The sequence below is a fragment of the Punica granatum genome, chromosome 3 (genome assembly GCF_007655135.1).
Source record: "Punica granatum isolate Tunisia-2019 chromosome 3, ASM765513v2, whole genome shotgun sequence".
NCBI lineage: Eukaryota > Viridiplantae > Streptophyta > Magnoliopsida > Myrtales > Lythraceae > Punica > Punica granatum.
Genome location: NC_045129.1, coordinates 8,218,800 through 8,237,258, shown reverse-complemented (window position 1 = coordinate 8,237,258; position 18,459 = coordinate 8,218,800). Strand labels below are relative to the sequence as shown.

Genomic DNA, 18,459 nt, shown 5'->3' with positions numbered 1-18,459 from the left:
ACAATTCTCTATAGCTATTGTCCCTTTGCCTCTTACTTCCAGAAATTCTCCATTCCCAATCCTCACTTTGGACTTTAATGATTTGTCAAGATCCCTAAAGAGCCCTTCATCATTAGTCATATGATTAGTACAGCCACTGTCGACCAACAAACTGTCTGATAAGGTTGCTGATGAGAAACATGAAGCTACAAACAACTGATCTTCTTCTTGTTGAGCTGCAGCATGAGCTCCACTTTGTTGTTGTTGCTTTCCTTCTCTGCAGAACCTTTCTATGTGTCCCATTAAATTACACTTCCTGCACTTCACATCTGGTCTTCTCCAACACTTGAAGTGTGGATGATTATGTTTCCCACAGTGCTTACAAGCAGAGATCTTGCTCGTATTCCCTGCACCACTGTCCTTTGCAGCAGCTTCTGAACCACTACTGCCTCCATTCTTCTTTCCCTTTCCTTTCTTATCCTTTCCCCACTCATTCTGCTGCCATTTGGCCTTCAAGGCTCCCTCACAGCTCCCTTCTTGCCTCATTAGCCTCCTCTGCTCTTGTGCTTCAAGTGCACTTATCAGCTCCATTACTTTCAGTTGGGAGAGATCTTTAGAGTTCTCGAGAGAAGCAATAGTTGCCTCATATCTTTCAGGCACAGAGACAAGAATCTTTTGCACTAATCTACTGTCAGATAAATCAGTGCCAAGGATCCTTACCTGATTTGCTATCTCGATAAGCTTGTTTGAGTACCCTTTGATGGACTCAGACTCCTTCATCTGCATTCTCTCAAACTCCCTGATTAAATTCAGCACCTTCATACCCTTGATCCTCTCATTTCCCCTGTATTCAACCTCTAGAAAGTCCCAGATCTCCTTAGCTGAACCAAGAACCATGATCCTTGTGAAAATAGCTGGTGAAACAGCAGCATACAAGCAAGCTTTTGCCTTTGCCTTCCTGGTAACTCTCTCTTTGTGAATCTTAATCGGATTGATGGTTGGGTTATTGGGAAGTGGAGCCACTTCGTAGTCTTGCTCGACTGCTTCCCAAAAGTCACACCCCTCCATGTAGGCTTGCATTCGAACAGCCCAAGCATGGTAATTTTCTCCATCAAACACAGGAGGAGCAAGAGCAGACATGGTGCTTGATCCTGATTCCATCTCACTCAAATTCTCACGTGTATCCCTCGGGTTCACTCGGTGTTTTTGGGTCTCTCGTTTCACTCACTCACAGGTCCCTCAAGAAGTAAAGCTCTGATACCACTGTTGTTCTCTTTTACTGAAAACAGCTGAAAAAGAAGAAGCAGAGTAGAGAGAACGCAGAGAAAAAAAACAGTTCTATTTTTGAGGAAGAAGAATAGGATGTGCTTTCATTGATTAACTGCATTATATAAAAACAAATGAGCTGAACAAGCTCAGCTTTCTTTTCCCACTAACTTAGCAACAACTTAACTGCTTCCTAAATACATGGCCTAGTGCTATGACTGATTCAACTAAAGCAACTGAACATTAAAACAAAATATCAAAAATAGAAATTGCAGCCTTGAGACATAACTGACACGGAGCCTTATTTTTTTCTATTTATTTGTATTAGACCACTACTTTGTAATCTAAAAAATCATTATGTTACCAATATAGGTTAGTTCAAGCGATTGCAAAATTGTTCCCATTAAGCGACGTTTTAGGTTTGAGTCTTATGAATAGATAAAATTTATATTGTGAGAGCTTTACCCCATAATGGGCCGACCAAACTCGAACTGGATTAGTACGAGCCTGATAGACTTCTGGATACTAAAGTATATACCGAAAAAATATTATTGTGTTTTTTTCAATGTAATAGGAACATATCTATTACATACGTAATATCGATTATCTTGTTTGTTTATGTCCGTAATTGAAATTCAGAATAGATAGATATGTCAATGTCATTCTTCCCTCTTCCCTATGTAATTACTATTACATCGTATTTTTTGAAATCAGACCCTTAACATTCACCTTATCTGTCATCCCTCCGTCACTGCCGCTACCGCCTTGCCGTTGTTGCCACCGCCACCTCTCCGTTGAGCATCCTCTTCCGGTGACACAACCTATCTCTCATGAGCTGACAAGCTCGATCAGGCCACATCAAAACTAGATTCGGCCTCGCCGACATAGATCTAGCCTGGGCAAGATCTGTGAGTTCATGCCTTAAGGCGATATAGTTGCCTCTGAGCCACCTAAGACTCGGGACCCCCATGGTTGGGATTGCGTGAGGCTCAACCCCAAGGCTCGCGACCCCCATGGCTGGGTTCCTGAGCCTTGCAAGCCTAGCCATGAGGATCTCGAGCCTTGTGTGGGTCGGGGGCCATTGGTTCGCTGAATTGTTCATCTTCTTCCTTTTTGTATTTTTTAATTTTTTACAAAAGAGTTTTTTAATTTAATTTTTTTCTTTTTAATAAATATTATTTTAATATTTGTTTTTGAATAAGTAAATTTTTAATATTTGCCGATGGGGCATTCCTTCTTTCTGTAAGAAGGGTAATGTCTTAAACCTCTCTCTCATCAAATTTAAAAATTATAATTCCTATTTTTTCTATTACATCCAATCAAACAAATAAGTTCATATGTAAACTTATTAATTCATATTACATACTCATTCCGTTCATAATTAATTCAATTACAGTGAAACAAACAGAAGTGATTACCCAAAAAAATCATTAAGAGTTTTTTTTATTTGTATTGAATTAATAATTTGTGGATTAAGCAATCAACCTAAATCAAATAAGTATTAAATATTAAATTTAAGAATTTAATGTATTTAACTAAATCAAATTAAGTCTCGATCTCCCTTGATGTTATGTCTTTGGGTTGGTTCAATCGATTCGGTGACTTATTCCGCTTAAATAAAGCCTTAAGTTTGATAATGTAGAAAATTTACAACTTTACCTCTTAATAGATCAATTCGATTGAATTTGTCGGACTCAACTGGACTTTTGAATATTAAAATTCACACCGATTATTATTATAAAAGACAGTCCCGAAAGAGAAGCATTTGTCCCGCGATCAATTTTCCGACAGAATCTCTCCTATTGGATCGTTCTTCTAGGACAACTTTTCAAAGATTTAAAAAGAAAAAAGAAAAAAACAAAGACCGGCGACAATGGCGTCAAGTCAATGCGAGCTAAGTCGGAAGTTTCGGAAGCTGCGGATTCAATCCGCTCACACGGCGACGCGGTCCGGGCACCTTTCCTCTTCCTCTTTCTATGGACTAATTCTTCCAAAGTACTCGTCTTGGCTCATCATCATCATTAATCAACAGCTTGAAGTTTTGCATCATCGAATTATTTGGTACAGCTGATTTCTTGAAGTGGGATTCTTCCATAAGCTCCTCTTTGTGTTAATCCTGTTCCTTCCTCTTTCTTCCAGTTCCCAGGCATCCTTACCAGACAAGACGACCTCTTGAAGCTAAAGAACCGGTTAAAATTTTCCGATTCCCTGTGGTGGGTTCTGTAAAATTCTCTCTGTTAGTGGTTCTGTCTTTAAGCTATCTTTTCTGGATAAATCTGTATTAAGCTTTCAGCTCAAAGGGCGCATAATAAATTGATTCCTTGATTTGAGCTTACAGTTCAGAACTGAGAGCTCGAATTTGCCTGTTTTAGTTCTACCCTGAACCTGGTAGAGTACTGAAGTGTGTAAGCTGGCTAGATGAAGCTGTAGCTCAAAGGGCATTTGCTGTTATCAACTTCTTGGGTTACTTTGTTAAATCCTCATTCTTTTTTGGGTTGTGTGTGTGTGTGTTCATTATTTTCTTGAATCAGCTTCCACCTAAGCTCTGACAGTGGCACTTTTGATTCTTTCTGTTCCGCAGAGGCTGCGTTCTCTAAAAGCTTGAAACTTTTTGATCGTGGAAGCAGGTTTCCAGTGATTTTGCTGTGACAATGGGAGACCTTGTTTCAGGAGCAGTTGTCGGGGCAGTATTTGCTGAGCTGTTTGTAGTTGTTAAGGCAGCGGTGAAAACCACTATCCTGTTCCAGTCCCGCTTAAGAAGCCTTGAGTCGACCCTGCAATACATAAAACCAGTCATAAAAGAGATCGATTCCTTGAACAAACTCCTGGACAGTCCCAAAGAAGAAATGAAGCATCTGCATGACCTGTTGAAACACGGTAAAATCCTAGTGGAGAAGTCCTTGAGAGTCAATGTGAACTTATATAAGAGGTACCGCTACTCCCTTAAGTTGGCAGACTTGGATGATGATATCCTAAAGTTCTTTCAGATTTATATCATGGTTATCGGTCGTGACAGTAAGGAAGTATTGGTTGAGGTGAAGGATAGTCGTCTGGCCATAAGGAAGCTGAGTTTGATGCTAGAAGATGTGTTGAATAACAAAGGGATGAGAAGTGTCGGCGCTGGAGGGTTTGGAAGTTGTGTGGTGCCCAAAGCCCCAGAGTTTGTGGTGGGATTGAATGTGTCAATTCGACAACTCAAGAAGCAGCTGCTTGACAGAGGTGTGTCCTTAATGGTTGTGTCTGCTCCAGGGGGGTGCGGTAAGACCACCTTAGTCGAGACTCTCTGTCACGATGAGGAGATCAAAGGTACTTTTTGATCTCATTGTATACTCAATTTAATGTAAATAACAATAGTTGCCTTCTTGCGAGGTCGAACTTTGATCTAGTGTCTCATTTTCGGTACACACGATAGCATCATATTATTTCTGTAAATCTTTGTATTTCAGTGCTATACTATTGTAGTTTCATTTTTTCAGTCGAATTTGGTTACATATATATGAAATCATCTCACTCGTGATGAAATATGTCAAGGAAACAGCCTGGATTCAACACATGTAGGTCTATGCGCATACCACTGGCTTGCGTAAATTAAAAAAGTTGAATTATCGTTAAAACTAATAAAGCTGTTTATGAATATCAGAACTTGCCATTCCTATGTTAATATTTGGTAGTTGACTCCGTTTCTAGCAATATTTTATAACTGCGCTTTACTGCAGCGAAATCCTCCTTCTGTGTTGCACTGAATACCTGATATGTTTCATTTGTGGAATTGATTGCTAATAATTGATGACGGTTCAATTGAGTGCGTGAAGCTGCAGAAAAGTTATTTTTCTTTACATGCTAAGAGGCATATATATATTGTGCAATTACAGAGTTAAGAATGCACCAGTATGGCTTCACTAAATTCTAAATTCAAAAATTGCTGCCGTTATATGCCCATTTCATTTGCAATTTTCAGCTGTGTAACAGTCAGTTCAAACTCCTGCAATTTGTTTGGTCTCAATACTTGAGGTTTTTCACCAGTTGCATTGTCATCGGCATGCTGTAGTTCTTTTTTGATATATTTTTTTGGATAATTATTGACATGCTGTAATTCGTTCCAATATATACTGATGCTAATGAAGAAATTTTTGGGGGAAGATCTCTCTTCAACAAAAGCATTTTGCTCTTCCTCTCCTTTAATTTTTGGCAAATTTTGTGCTGCCAATTCTGTAGAATATTACATTTATTTGTTCAACAGCTATAATCCTGTATATGACTAAGTTACGTATCGTTATTTTCTGTGACAGGCAATTTCAAAAATAATATCTTCTTTGTAACCGTTTCACAGTCACCCAATTTCACCGTGATGGTGCAGAACATGATTCATCACAAGGGTAAGGATGTACCTCAAATTGAAACTGAACAGCATGCGATTGATCAGTTGCAACAGTTGCTGGTGGAAATAGGAAAAGATCCAATCTTGCTCGTGTTAGATGATGTTTGGTCTGAATCAGAGTCCATATTGGAGAAGTTTTGGTTTGAGGAAGTTACAGATTACAAAATCTTGGTCACGTCAAGATTTGACTTATCAGCGTTTGGTCCTCCACATAAGTTGAATCCATTAAATGATGAAGATGCCCGAAAACTTTTCCTTCACTCTGCAACACCCAAAGTTGGCAGTTCCTTCAGAAGTCCCTCATTGATGAAAATGACTGATGGCTCAGTGGTTCCCAGGGACGAGCTTATAGATGAGGTGCCCTTTATAAATGTTTTAAATCATATGAATACTGTGGGATAAAGTATATTAAGTAGCTATTTGGATAGGCAAAAATTTTTCCAGTTCATTATTTCTGCATGTAGATTTATCTAAGATGCAACCTAATCAAAACATATCTTGCTTTCCTTTTCCACAAAAATGAAAACAAAAAATTGGAAACACTTCTCCATTCTTAATGGGGCCATAATTGCAACTGATTTTGTCTTCTCCTTTAATTAATTTAATTTTTCACCCCAAATTTCTGTTGCAGATAGTCAAGCGCTGTAAGGGATCACCTCTGGCACTCACAGTAGTGGGTAAGTCGCTCTGCGGGAAGCATCCTAAAATCTGGGAAAGTACACTGCTTGAGTGGTCTGAAGGTTCCTTTATCGATACAAACAGAGCTATTTTCGACTGTCTTCAGAGAAGTCTGGATGACTTGGATGGGATGCCCGTGTACAAGGAGTGCTTCATGGACTTGGGCTCATTCCCTGAGGACCATGCAATCCCTGCCACTGCCCTGATTGATATGTGGATTGAATTGCACAAATTAGACGCAGATGGTGTTCATGCTAAGAGAATACTCCATGAACTCGCTGCCAGGAATCTAGTTGATCTTGTTGCCACTAAGTATGTTCGCCCTTTGTCTTTTATTTCAAGAATTTCATTTGCTCTTGTGTCTGACCAAGAGAAGTCGCAAGCAATCAACAGTTCATTTGAATTGTTAACCCAGGCTTGGCTTGTCTATGGAAAACATATCCTGTTTTCTGTTTTCATGTGCAAAGAGCACGCTCGATTTTTCATAAAACGAAAGGAGCTCCAATTGTTTTTATGAAGGAGATCATCATTCCGACTAGCCCCTCTTTGTACCTTGTTCTCCACTTTCATGAAAAGTAACGGAAAAATGAAACATTTTGGGTTTTTGAACTAAGTTTTATATGGGTCTGTAGGCTAATAATTAAAACTGTAGTCTATGAATATTCAAGTTAGAACATGAAATTTGGATATTATGCAGGAACGATGAAAGTGAAGGTGATGGATTCTATGATGATCTTTATGTTCGGCAGCACGATCTTCTTAGAGAGCTAGCTATCCATCAAAATAGCCAGGGCCTAATACATGAGAGGAAAAGACTGAATTTGGATATTCGTGGCAACAAGTTCCCAGGGTGGTTTACTGCACAAGATGAACAACCTCTCAATGCTCATCTCTTATCGATTTCCACAGGTAAGTCAATGTCTGCTCAACTAAAAATTTCCGGTGGACTTTTCAGTCATGTTTTGCGGCAAACTGTTGAGAGCAAAATGCCAGATGCACGAAATACATTTATCTTTATTCATCAAAACAAAAATCATAAAAAATACTTACATTTATCTCACATGTCTTCTGATATAGATAAAAAAATTGTCTGCAGATGAATCTTTTTTGTCAGATTGGCCCCACCTGGAACTTCTGGCAGTTGAAGTTCTCGTTCTTAATTTCCGAACGAAGAGCTACACCCTGCCTATCTTTATTAAAAACTTGGTTAGACTCAAGACTCTTATTATCACAAACAATGGGTTCTTCCCTGCTGAGCTGAGCAATTTAGCCATCCTCGGGTCTCTGCCTAATCTGAAGAGAATCAGACTGGAGTGCATCAAAATACCTTCTTCCGATCCCTCTGATGTAACCCTAAGCAACCTACAAAAGGCATCGTTTTTCATGTGTGATCTGAGTCGGGGTATGATGGCAATGCCGAATCTTGCAGAGATTGATATTGCATACTGCAGTGAGCTGGAAAGATTACCAACTAGTCTTTGCAATATTACTAGTTTGAGAAAGATCAGCATCACTAGCTGCCACAATCTCTCCTTGCTGCCTGACCAAATTGGGAATCTCTTTAACCTCCAAGTTCTGAGGCTCAGTTCTTGCATGAACTTATCGGGGCTGCCCGAATCTATTGGGAGGCTCCAAAACTTGGCCTTCCTCGACATATCCAATTGCTTCAGCATTGGGGAATTGCCGAAAGAAATTGGTGGGTTATGCATGCTGAAGGAACTCCATATGAAGGGGTGCTCAGGCTTGTCTGCAGTACCTGAGGCTGTGGTCAATCTCGAGCAGCTGAAGTACGTGATTTGTGACGTGCAGAGGGCGCACTTGTGGAGACCCCACAAGGATCGCCTCCCGAAAGTGACAGTGAAAATCGTTCAAGATGACATCACCTTAGACTGGCTTCTTAAGTGAAGCTTTGAGCGACGACGCAAGATCACCTGTTTTCGATCTAATTCTATTATGGGCATTCTTGGTTTTTACACGCCATAATGTACCTCTTTTTATTTTTTATTTTTTTTTACTCGTATTGCGGATGATGTGCTCAGTTTCCAACTTTGGTTGGGGTGGATGGATAATGGATTGCTTATTTACTTACCAATTGATGTAACAGCGACGAGCTAAATTGCCATCCATTATGCTACTCTTTTATGGATTTCATATAGATCAGCTGTACCCACTGGATAATACGATCAACTGTTGAAAAATTTTGTCGTTTCAGGCCGGAGCATCCTAAGAGCCTCGGGACCACAGAGAGGGGAATAACCTTCCTCTATAAAGGGCCTTCAACGGTTTCTCTGAACGGTCTGGCCTCAAGATGGACTTCCCTTGATTGTCCCACTTCCACTTCCCCCGAGGACACAAGTCGAGGAACCCACTCTAATTTGTTATATATATATATATATATATATATATAGTATGGAACTCGTGCATTGCACGGATAGTACATCAATCTAAAAGATAATTATAATTAAAAATTAAAAAGAAAAATTCTTTTTAGATTTAAAAGTGAAACAAACATAATAATATAAACAAATAGAATTCACGTTTAGTAGTAGACGGACTTACTTTATGAGAACTTGTGTATAATAATAAGGGTAGTTGTTCCAAAAACAAAACTCATATCACCAATCTTGAGAAAGAATATGAGAAAAAAAGAGAGCAAAAATTAGATAAAAAATAAAATAAAAAATAAAAAAATTACGAAAAAATCAAAGTATAAATTTAATATACTCACTTGCATGTAGGGATAAACATAGCTTTTGAGAGTTTGCGTTTAGTTGTAAACGTATTGTTCGAGAGCTGAATATGCCCAAGCATATGTGTATGATAATTCTTATTTATAACTATTATAAAGAATTTAGATAAAATATAATTTGATTTGTTTTCCTTTTTTGTGAACAAATTTGATTTGTTTTTTTAAAGGAAAATATAACTCATATATATCAATAAAATATTATATAATCTATTTTTTAAAAATAGATATCTATACAAATATATAATTTATATATACTTTTTTCATATATATACTAAGGGTTGCCCACATGACCATATATTAATAAATTTATATTATGTGTACATATACTTATTTTCATGTGATGAAATTTTAATTTTAATTTTAAAAATTCAAGATTATTAATACATTAATAAAATCTTCTCATTTATTTCAATTACATTATGTTATATAAATTATAAAAATTGAAGAAATCAAGATATCAGATTTTATGATAAAATATCTTTTAAAAAATATTTATTATTAAAAATAATTTCGAAAATATAAATAAATAAGTAAAAGTTTAGAAAATTCCTTTCATAAAATATATGCTAATATAAACTTATTTTGATGTTAATATTGATGTGATAAAATTTTAATTTTAATTTTAAAAAATCCAAGATTATTAAATAATATCTATACATGTAATAAAATCTTCTCATTTATTTCAAATAAATTATGTTATATAAATTATAAAAATTAAAGAAATCAAGAAATTAAATTTGTGATGAGATATTTTTTGAAAAATATTTATTTATTTATTTACATATATATATAAATAGATATTTCATGGAAATCATCGTTGATATAGTATGTGCCACATAACAATATAACTTACCCACCGAAATCGTTGCTTATTTTGTTGGAGACTTATATAATATATATATATATATATTTGAGTGCAATATATATGCATTTACCATTATATAAACACTATATATATATATATGTTTGTGTAACGAAACGGCATCTATATATATATATGCATATGCATATTATAATGTCTTTATTAGCCTATATTCTGTTACATATAATCTCTATTTGGGCGATGTATATCTGCATATTTTTTACTATATAATCTTGCCATGTGTATTATGTATATATATTTCATTGGATACATGTGGACAAAATGCAAATTATAATGTCTTTATAGGCTATATTGTGTTGTATATAATCTATATATTGGGCAATGTAAATATTCTATTACATATTCTTGCCTTGTGTAATATGCATATATTTTCTGTTAGATATATGTGGACAATATATATGAGAATATTTTTAGATAAAAGATTACAAAAATTTTCTTAATACATAAGTAATAACGTTGCAAAATAAGAGAAATTCGTTTCTTATTTTTGATAATGTGACGGCGTGAGAATTTATTTGGATTTTGTTTTCATATATATATATATATTGATTTAGAGATCCTCCACTCTCTCTCCACTCTTCCTCTCAAATTTTGAAGCATCCACTGCCGGCTTCTCCTCCTCCTTCTTCCATTGAAACTCGACTAGGGTTTCTTTTTTCCCCTTCTTTTTGTTTATTATTTTCAGAACTTTTTATTTATTAAAATAGGTCTTTGGGGCTCACACCTATTAAACCACGTGGAGTATATGTTAGCAAATCTGTCAAAATTTAGGGGGAAAATTCACTGTCATACTAAGATTGATATTAAAACGATAGGTGGTGAACTTTCATAATAAAAAAATAGTTCGTATTAAAATTGATATAATGTGCAAAATTAGATTTTTTTGGTAATTTACCATTAGAAAAAATGCAAATGATTGACCGAGGTGTTTCTATGTTATGCAGTCATGGAAATTCCAGCTGCTTCAAGTGTAAAAACTTTTCGTACTTAGACAAAATAACGTTTCGCATAAGCATGAAAATTATTTGCATAATCATATAAGTGCAAAACGTCTCTGCACTTAAAGAACAAAGTTTCCAACATGTATGATAAGTCTATATGAAACATTGTTTTTCTTGTGTGAAATCTTTTTCGTACAAGAATACTGTTTTGTACAAGAGAATTCTTTCTGTACTAAATAAAAAAGCAGTTGCTCGGAAAGTTTTTGTATTTTAGTTCAGAAATTTTGTATTGAAAAACTCTGTGCAAAATTTTATTTTTCTCGTGCGAAAACATTTTGCACGAGAAGAACAATATTTCGTTTACAACATTTTTTATTGAACAAAGTGTGGAAATTTTTTGGAGGTGTATGACATTCATGCAAAATCTTGTTATTATTCTCCATATGTAAAAAGTAAGCAAATATTCAGTGAGTATTAGTCAACTATTTGATTATATAACATACACGTGCCCCACAAATTTCAACTTAAAAGGATTCTAATGATGAGTAACACTCAATCACTATTTTTTCGCCAAAAGTTTACGCACTCGCGGAAAGTAGCTACTGCTAGAAATTCCGCATATAGACAAAGAAAGAGAACGTGTTTTTTTGTTTTCGACCAAAAAAAAAAAAAAGAAGAAAAGGAGAATTGTTCTCTGCAAGGAAGTCAAAGCGCGGGTAAGGAAGAAATTCCAAGAGCCAAAAAATTATTCGTGTGATCGATCGTCAATAAAAGGAAGTTTTTTGATTGTTACGAGAAATCCTGATATGAATCACTATCGGAGAGCATGCACGTGCACGTCTACGCAAAGGATCAGACACCGACTTTCATAATAATGCTGTCTTCATAGTCCACGCAAAGGACCGCTTGCGCATGTCTAGATTCCCTCCAGCGGATTCATTTCTTCCTCTGAAGTTGTCTTCTTCTTGGCTGCTCCATCACCAATCAACGGCTTCAAGTTTTGCATCAGAGGGCATTTCCCTTTTATTCACCATGCGCGTCTACGCGAAGGATCGGACGCGACTTTCATATCCTGAAGTGGGTTTCTTCGGCGAACTCCTCCTCCCCGTGTGCTCTCTTCCTCCCTCTTCTCCTCTCTATGCCGGCATTACTCTGCGCAGCTATCCTTACTTGACGAGATGGCTTATTGAAGCTAAAGAACCGCTTGAAATTTTCGATTTTATTCCGATGGTTCTGTAAATTCTTCCTCTGTTAGCGGTTCTGGTGCTGTTAGCTGAGCCGCTTACTTGTGAATCTGAGCTTTCAGCTCAAAGGGTGCGTGAAAAATCGTTGATTTCTTGATTTGAGCTTTGAGCTCAAAGCTCGGAGGTTGAATTTTACCTGTTTTAGTTCTACCCTGATCCTAGTAGAGTACTGAAGTGTGTCAGTTGGCTAATTAAAACTGTAGCTCAAAGGGCATTTGCTTTTCTTAGTAACTTCTTGACATGGCTTATGTAATGCAGTTTCTCTCTGTTTCCTTCTGCTTCACGTATAAATTTTGAGTAGGAGGCGGAGATTAATGTTTCTTGGGTTACTTCGATAATTTCTCAATCATTTTTGTTGTGTGTGCTTGTGTTCATTATTTTCTTGAATCAGCTTCCTGATGAGCTCTGACAGTGGCAATTTTGCATCCTTCTGTTCTGCATAGGTTGCGTTCTTCAACACCTGAGGGAGCAGATTTCCAGTGGTTTTGCTGTGATCAAGAAGGACAATGGCAGACCTTGTTTCAGGAGCGGTTCTTGGGGCAGCATTCGGTGAGCTGTTTGCAGCTGTTAAGGCAGCGGTGAAAACCACTGCCCTGTTCCAGTCACGCTTAAGAAGCCTCGAGTCGACCCTGCAAGACACAGAACCAATCATAAAAGAGATCGATTCCTTAAACATACTGTTGGACCGTTCCAATGAAGAAATGAAGCGTCTCTATGACCTGTTGAAGAACGGCAAAATCCTTGTGGAGAAGTCCTTGAGAATCAAGATGAACTTATATAAGAGGTACCGGTACTCCTGTCAGTTGGAAGACTTGGGCGTTGACATCCTGAAGTTCTTTCAGTTTTATACCATAGTTATCAGTCGAGACAATAAGGAAGTACTGGTGAAGGTGAATGATATTCGTGAAGCCATAAGGAAGCTTGGTTTGATGCTAGAAGATGTGTTGAGTGGCAAAGGGACGAGAAGTGTAGGTGCTGGAGGGTTTGGAAGTTGTGCAGTACCCAAAACACCAGAGTTGGTGGTGGGATTGAATGTGTCAATTCGACAACTCAAGAATCAGCTACTTGATGGAGGTGTGTCCTTAATGGTTGTGTCTGCCCCTGGGGGTTGCGGTAAGACAACCTTGGTCACGACTCTCTGTCTTGATGAGGAGATCAAAGGTACTGTTAGATCTCCTTATATACTCAGTTTAAAGTATATAACAATAGTTGCCTTCTTATGAGGTAGAAGTTTGATCTAGTGTCTCATTTTCAGCACAACATGATAGCATCATACTGTTTCCGTTAACCTTTGTATTTCAGCACATGTAGGTGTTTGTGCATCCCACTTGCTCGTGTAAATCAAAACAGTTGAATTATCTAAAACAAACAAAGTTGTTTGTGAATATCAGAACTTGCCAACCCGATTTTAATATTTGGTAGTTGATTTCATTTTCTAGCTATATTTGATGACTGAGCTTTACTGAAGCAAAATCCTTCTTCTGTGTTGCGCTGAATACCCGATATGTTTCATTTATGGAATTGATTGCTAATAATGCATGATGATTCAATTGAGTGCGTGAAGCTGAAAATCTTACGTTATTTTTCTTTACATGTACGAGGCATTTATGTTTTCTGCAAATACAGAGTCAAGAATGGACCAGCATGGCTTCACTAAATGCTAAATTCAGAAAATTGCTGCCTTTGTGTACCCATTTCAGCTGTGTCTTAGTCATTTCAAACTCCTAGAACTTGTTTGGTCTCCATCCTTGAGGTTTTTCACCAGTTGCATTGTCATTGGCATGCTCTGATTCTTTTTTGATAAATTTCTTTTTGGTTTTATGATTAATATTGGCCTGCTGTAATTCTTTGCAATATACACTGATTGTATTGAAGAGTTTTCCGGGGAAGATCTTTCTTCAACAAAAGCATTTTGCTCTTTCTTCTCCTTTATTTTTTGGCAATTTGTGTGCTTTCTATTCTGTAGAATATTACATTTGTTGGTTTAACAGTTCTACTCCTGTATATGACTAAGTTACATATCATTATTTTCTTGTGCCAGGCAAATTCGGTAACAATATCTTCTTTCTAACCGTTTCACAGTCGCCCAATTTCACTGTGATGGTACAGAACATGATTCATTATAAGGGTAAGGTGGTACCTCAAATTGAAAATGAACAGCATGCGATTGATCAGTTTCAACAGTTGCTGGTGGATATAGGAAAAGATCCAATCTTGCTCGTGTTAGATGATGTTTGGTCTGAATCAGAGTCCATATTGGAGAAGTTTTGGTTTGAGGAAGTTAAAGATTACAAAATTTTGGTCACATCACGATTTGAGTTATCGAGGTTTGGTCCTCCACATAAGCTGCCTCCATTAAATGATGAAGATGCCCGAAAACTTTTCCTTCACTCTGCAACACCCAAAGTTGGCAGTTCCTTCAGGAGTTCCCTGTTGATGAAAAAGATTAACGGCTCAGTGGTTCCAAGGGACAAGCTTATAGACGAGGTGCCCTTTTACTGCCTTATAAATGTTGTAAATCATATGAATACTCTGAGATAAAGGATAAAAAGTAGCTAAGATGCAAATACCTTTTCCAGTTCATTATATTTGTGTGTAGACGCATCCAAGATGCAACCTAATCTAAACATATCTTGCTTTCCTTTTCCAGAATAATGAAAACAGAAAATTGGAAACATTTCTCAGTTCAAAACAGGCTATAATTGCAACTAATTTTGTCTTCTCCTTTATTCAGTTTAATTTTTCCCTGCAATTTTCTGATGTAGGTAGTCAAGCACTGTAAAGGATCACCTCTGGCACTCACAGTATTGGGCAAGTTGCTCTGCGGGAAGCATCCTAAAATCTGGGAAAGCACACTGCTTGAGTGGTCGGAAGGTTCCATTGTCGATTCAAACAGAGCTATTTTCGACTGTCTTCAGAGAAGTCTGGACGACTTAAATGGGAAGCCCCTGTACAAGGAGTGCTTCATGGACTTGGGCTCATTCCCTGAGGACCATGCAATCCCTGCCACGGCCCTGATCGATATGTGGATTGAATTGCACAAATTAGATGCAGAAGGTGTTCATGCTAAGAGAATCCTGCACGAACTCGCTGCCAGGAATCTAGTTGATCTTGTTGCCACCAAGTATGTTTGGCCTTTGTCTTTTATATCAAGTATTTCATTTGATCGTGTCTGACCAAGAGAACTCACAAGCAATCACCAGTTCATTTGAATTGTTAACCTTGGCTTGTTTGCCCAAAACTTATCCAGTTTTCTGTTTTCATGTACAAAAAGCATGCTTGACTTTTTGTAAAACAGAACAGGTTCCAATAGTAGGAGAACATCATCTGACGATAAAATCTGATTCACCGCTCTTTGGGTTACTGAGCTAAATTTGGATCCGTAGTCTATAAGCAAACTTGTATAGTCTTTGAATATTCAAGTTAGACACGAGCATTGAATATTATGCAGAAACGATGAAGGTGAAGGCGATGGATTCTATGATGATCTTTATGTTCAGCAGCACGATCTTCTTAGGGAGCTGGCTATCCATCAGAATAGCCAGGCCCTGATACATGAAAGGAAAAGGTTAAATTTGGATGTTCGCAGCAACAAGTTCCCCCACTGGTGTACTGCACAAGATGAGCAACCTCTCAATGCCAGTCTCTTGTCGATCTCCACAGGTCAGTCGATTTCTGCAAGACCCAAATTTCTGGTGACTTTTCACTCACGTTATGGCACAAACTGTTGAGAACAAAATGCCAGATGCACTACTTGAATATATCTCACATGTCTTCTCAAATCGATCAAAACTTTTCTGCAGATGAATCTTTTTTGTCAGATTGGCCCCACCTGGAACTTCCGGCCCTTGAAGTTCTCATTCTTAATTTCCGAATGAAGAACTACACCCTGCCTGCCTTCATCAGGAAATTGGTTAGTCTCAAGACTCTTATTATCACGAACAATGGGTTCTTCCCGGCTGAGTTGAGCAATTTGACCATCCTCGGGTCTCTAACTAATCTCAAGAGAATCAGACTTGAGCGCATCAAAATAACTCCGTGTGATCATTCTGAAATGACCCTAGGCTACCTGCAGAAAGCATCCTTTTTCATGTGCGATCTGAGTCAGGGTATGATGGCGATGCCGAATCTTGCTGTGATTGATGTTGCGTACTGCGGTGAGTTAGAAAGGTTACCCACTTGTCTCTGCAGCATTACAAGTTTGAGAAAGATCAGCATCATTAGCTGCCACAATCTGTCCTCGCTGCCTGATCAAATCGGGAATCTCGTTAACCTCCAAGTGCTGAGGCTCAGATCTTGCATGAACTTATCGGGGCTGCCCAAATCTATCGGGAGGCTCCAAAACTTGGCCTTCCTCGACATATCCGACTGCTTCAGCATCAAGGAATTGCCGAATGAAATTGCCAGCTTATGCAGGCTGATTGAAGTCCATATGAAAGGGTGCTCGAGCTTGTCTGCGGTACCTGAGTCTGTGGTCAATCTCGAGCAGCTGAAGTACGTGACTTGCGACTTGCAGAGGGCCCAATTGTGGACACCTTACAAGCATCGCCTCCCGCAAGTGAAAGTGAAAATCGTTCAAGATGACATCACCTTAGACTGGCTTCTTAAGTAATGACTTCAAGAATGCGACCGAGATCATCTGTTTTCCATCTAATCCTATTCCGGGCATTCCTAATTTGTATAAGCCATAACAGAGCTTGCTCTTTTAAAAAAAAAAAAAATTGTCTTACGGATGGTATGTTTCATTTTCCAACTTCCATTTGGGTGGATTGATAATGTATAGTTCATTTACGTAGGATTTATTAGTCCACATCTCAAACAAGTCAAAGACAAATCATCCACGGTCGATCTAGGGATTACTAATGCGGGCAACTGCAAGGGTCTTTCAATAGTATTTGACCCAGAAGGAAAAATTATAGGCCTCCACACTTTGATGTATTCATTGATATCTTATCATTGAATTTCATATTTTTCTATTTGTAGACCTTAAGATCTCGTCAAGTTCAAGGCTAAATTGAAATTGATGACAACAATTTGTTGTACCAAATTGATGGCTGTGGACAATATCATGTACCACAATGATAGTTTTCTAAAGAATATACGCAGACTTTAAATATTAATTAGACTTTGTGTATGAACATTTCTATATATAATGAATATCTGAATGCACATGCACATGATGAAGTCCTTTCCTTGAAATCTATGAGCCGAACCATGTATTAGTAAAATAAGATCACATTAATCCATTCCATTGATATAATATGTCAGTCCATATAGAATATACTATTGTCATTATTGTCATCATACTATAATAATAACATTAATAATGATAACTATTAATTCTCAGCTGCATGTTGGATCATTAGATCAGTCAGTCAACATGGTTCCTTAGCTAATATTATTTATAATATATAAAATCATGGGTCAACTAGGTAGAAGAGACAAAACAATAATCCCAGATAGCAGGTCACCTGATTTATTTATTTATTTATTATCCTATATATGAATCCGTTGCTCATATTATTTTCATCTATGTATACATTTCGGGCTAAAGAATGTGCCGACAGGCCTTATCTATTACTGACATGGTAGATTAAGATCGAAGAGCATCTTTACAAGAAAAAGAAAAAAGGAGAAATTAAAGACGATCCATGTATATGTACGTTTGTTTTATCACAGTTTCAGTCTCGCAGAAGTACATTGCGTGTCTTACATGATTCAGCACGGACTATAGTGTATTGAACATTTTCAATACCGAATATTTGAATGCTTTAGTTTAATTAGTCCGTCATATGTAGATTTCTATCTAATAAAAATTCGTATGATCGAGCTTTCCAGATTTGCATATAATGCCTCTATCCATGCCAGCACAAATTTTTTCACTTGGTACGCAGAATGCGCATGCATGCACGTATTCATGCAATGGACTGCGATAAAAGTTTATTGATCACAGCGGTCCAAATCGTTCTCTGGTACATGAAAATGAAAACCCATGAACATCATACACTTATTTCCTGGCTCAAGTCAACTAATTGAGATAATCATCGAATAATATGTTCAATCACGCGATAGTCTTGACTTTTTCACTACAAATCAAATTAAATCTTTTATAGTAAATCTTGGTACCTTTTATCAAAAAAACAAAATCTCGATACCTAAAGGAGACGAGCACGCCATGCATATTTGTCTCACTGAGATCGACGAAGATTATCAGTCGGATAAATGACAATACTTACTACAAATAGAGGTATTAATTAGAAAATACATTAAATATTGGTATTTAATTGGTAAAAGTTTGAACAAATATAGTTACAATTTTGAAGAGAATACGATATGTAGTT

General features: G+C 37.3%; 2 protein-coding genes across 8 annotated transcripts; both read left to right on the top strand.

The window, feature by feature from the left end:
* Positions 1–3,071: 3,071 nt before the first annotated feature.
* On the top strand, positions 3,072–8,467 carry LOC116200272 (probable disease resistance protein At5g66900). 5 transcript variants are annotated; one of them, XM_031531109.1, is made up of 8 exons: positions 3,072–3,306; positions 3,385–3,458; positions 3,827–4,174; positions 4,262–4,551; positions 5,535–5,980; positions 6,255–6,613; positions 6,999–7,210; positions 7,398–8,467. In XM_031531109.1, exons 3-8 carry the CDS (start codon positions 3,897–3,899, stop codon positions 8,204–8,206), a joined length of 2,394 nt encoding a protein of 797 aa, XP_031386969.1. In that variant the 5' UTR covers positions 3,072–3,306; positions 3,385–3,458; positions 3,827–3,896; the 3' UTR covers positions 8,207–8,467. The 5 variants fall into 5 exon arrangements, with proteins under 5 accessions (XP_031386969.1, XP_031386968.1, XP_031386967.1 ...); XM_031531108.1 differs by having other exon boundaries at positions 3,072–3,240; positions 3,873–4,551; XM_031531107.1 differs by having other exon boundaries at positions 3,072–3,240; positions 3,827–4,551.
* Positions 8,468–11,599: 3,132 nt separating this feature from the next.
* On the top strand, positions 11,600–16,875 carry LOC116201885 (probable disease resistance protein At5g66900). Of its 3 annotated transcripts, none has more exons than XM_031533335.1 (6): positions 11,600–11,951; positions 12,562–13,279; positions 14,160–14,605; positions 14,884–15,242; positions 15,570–15,781; positions 15,922–16,875. In XM_031533335.1, the coding sequence occupies exons 2-6, from the start codon at positions 12,625–12,627 to the stop codon at positions 16,728–16,730; spliced, it is 2,481 nt and encodes an 826-aa protein (XP_031389195.1). In that variant the 5' UTR covers positions 11,600–11,951; positions 12,562–12,624; the 3' UTR covers positions 16,731–16,875. The 3 variants fall into 3 exon arrangements, with proteins under 3 accessions (XP_031389195.1, XP_031389196.1, XP_031389194.1); XM_031533336.1 differs by having other exon boundaries at positions 11,600–11,981; XM_031533334.1 differs by having other exon boundaries at positions 11,600–12,188.
* The last annotated feature ends 1,584 nt before the right edge of the window (positions 16,876–18,459 follow it).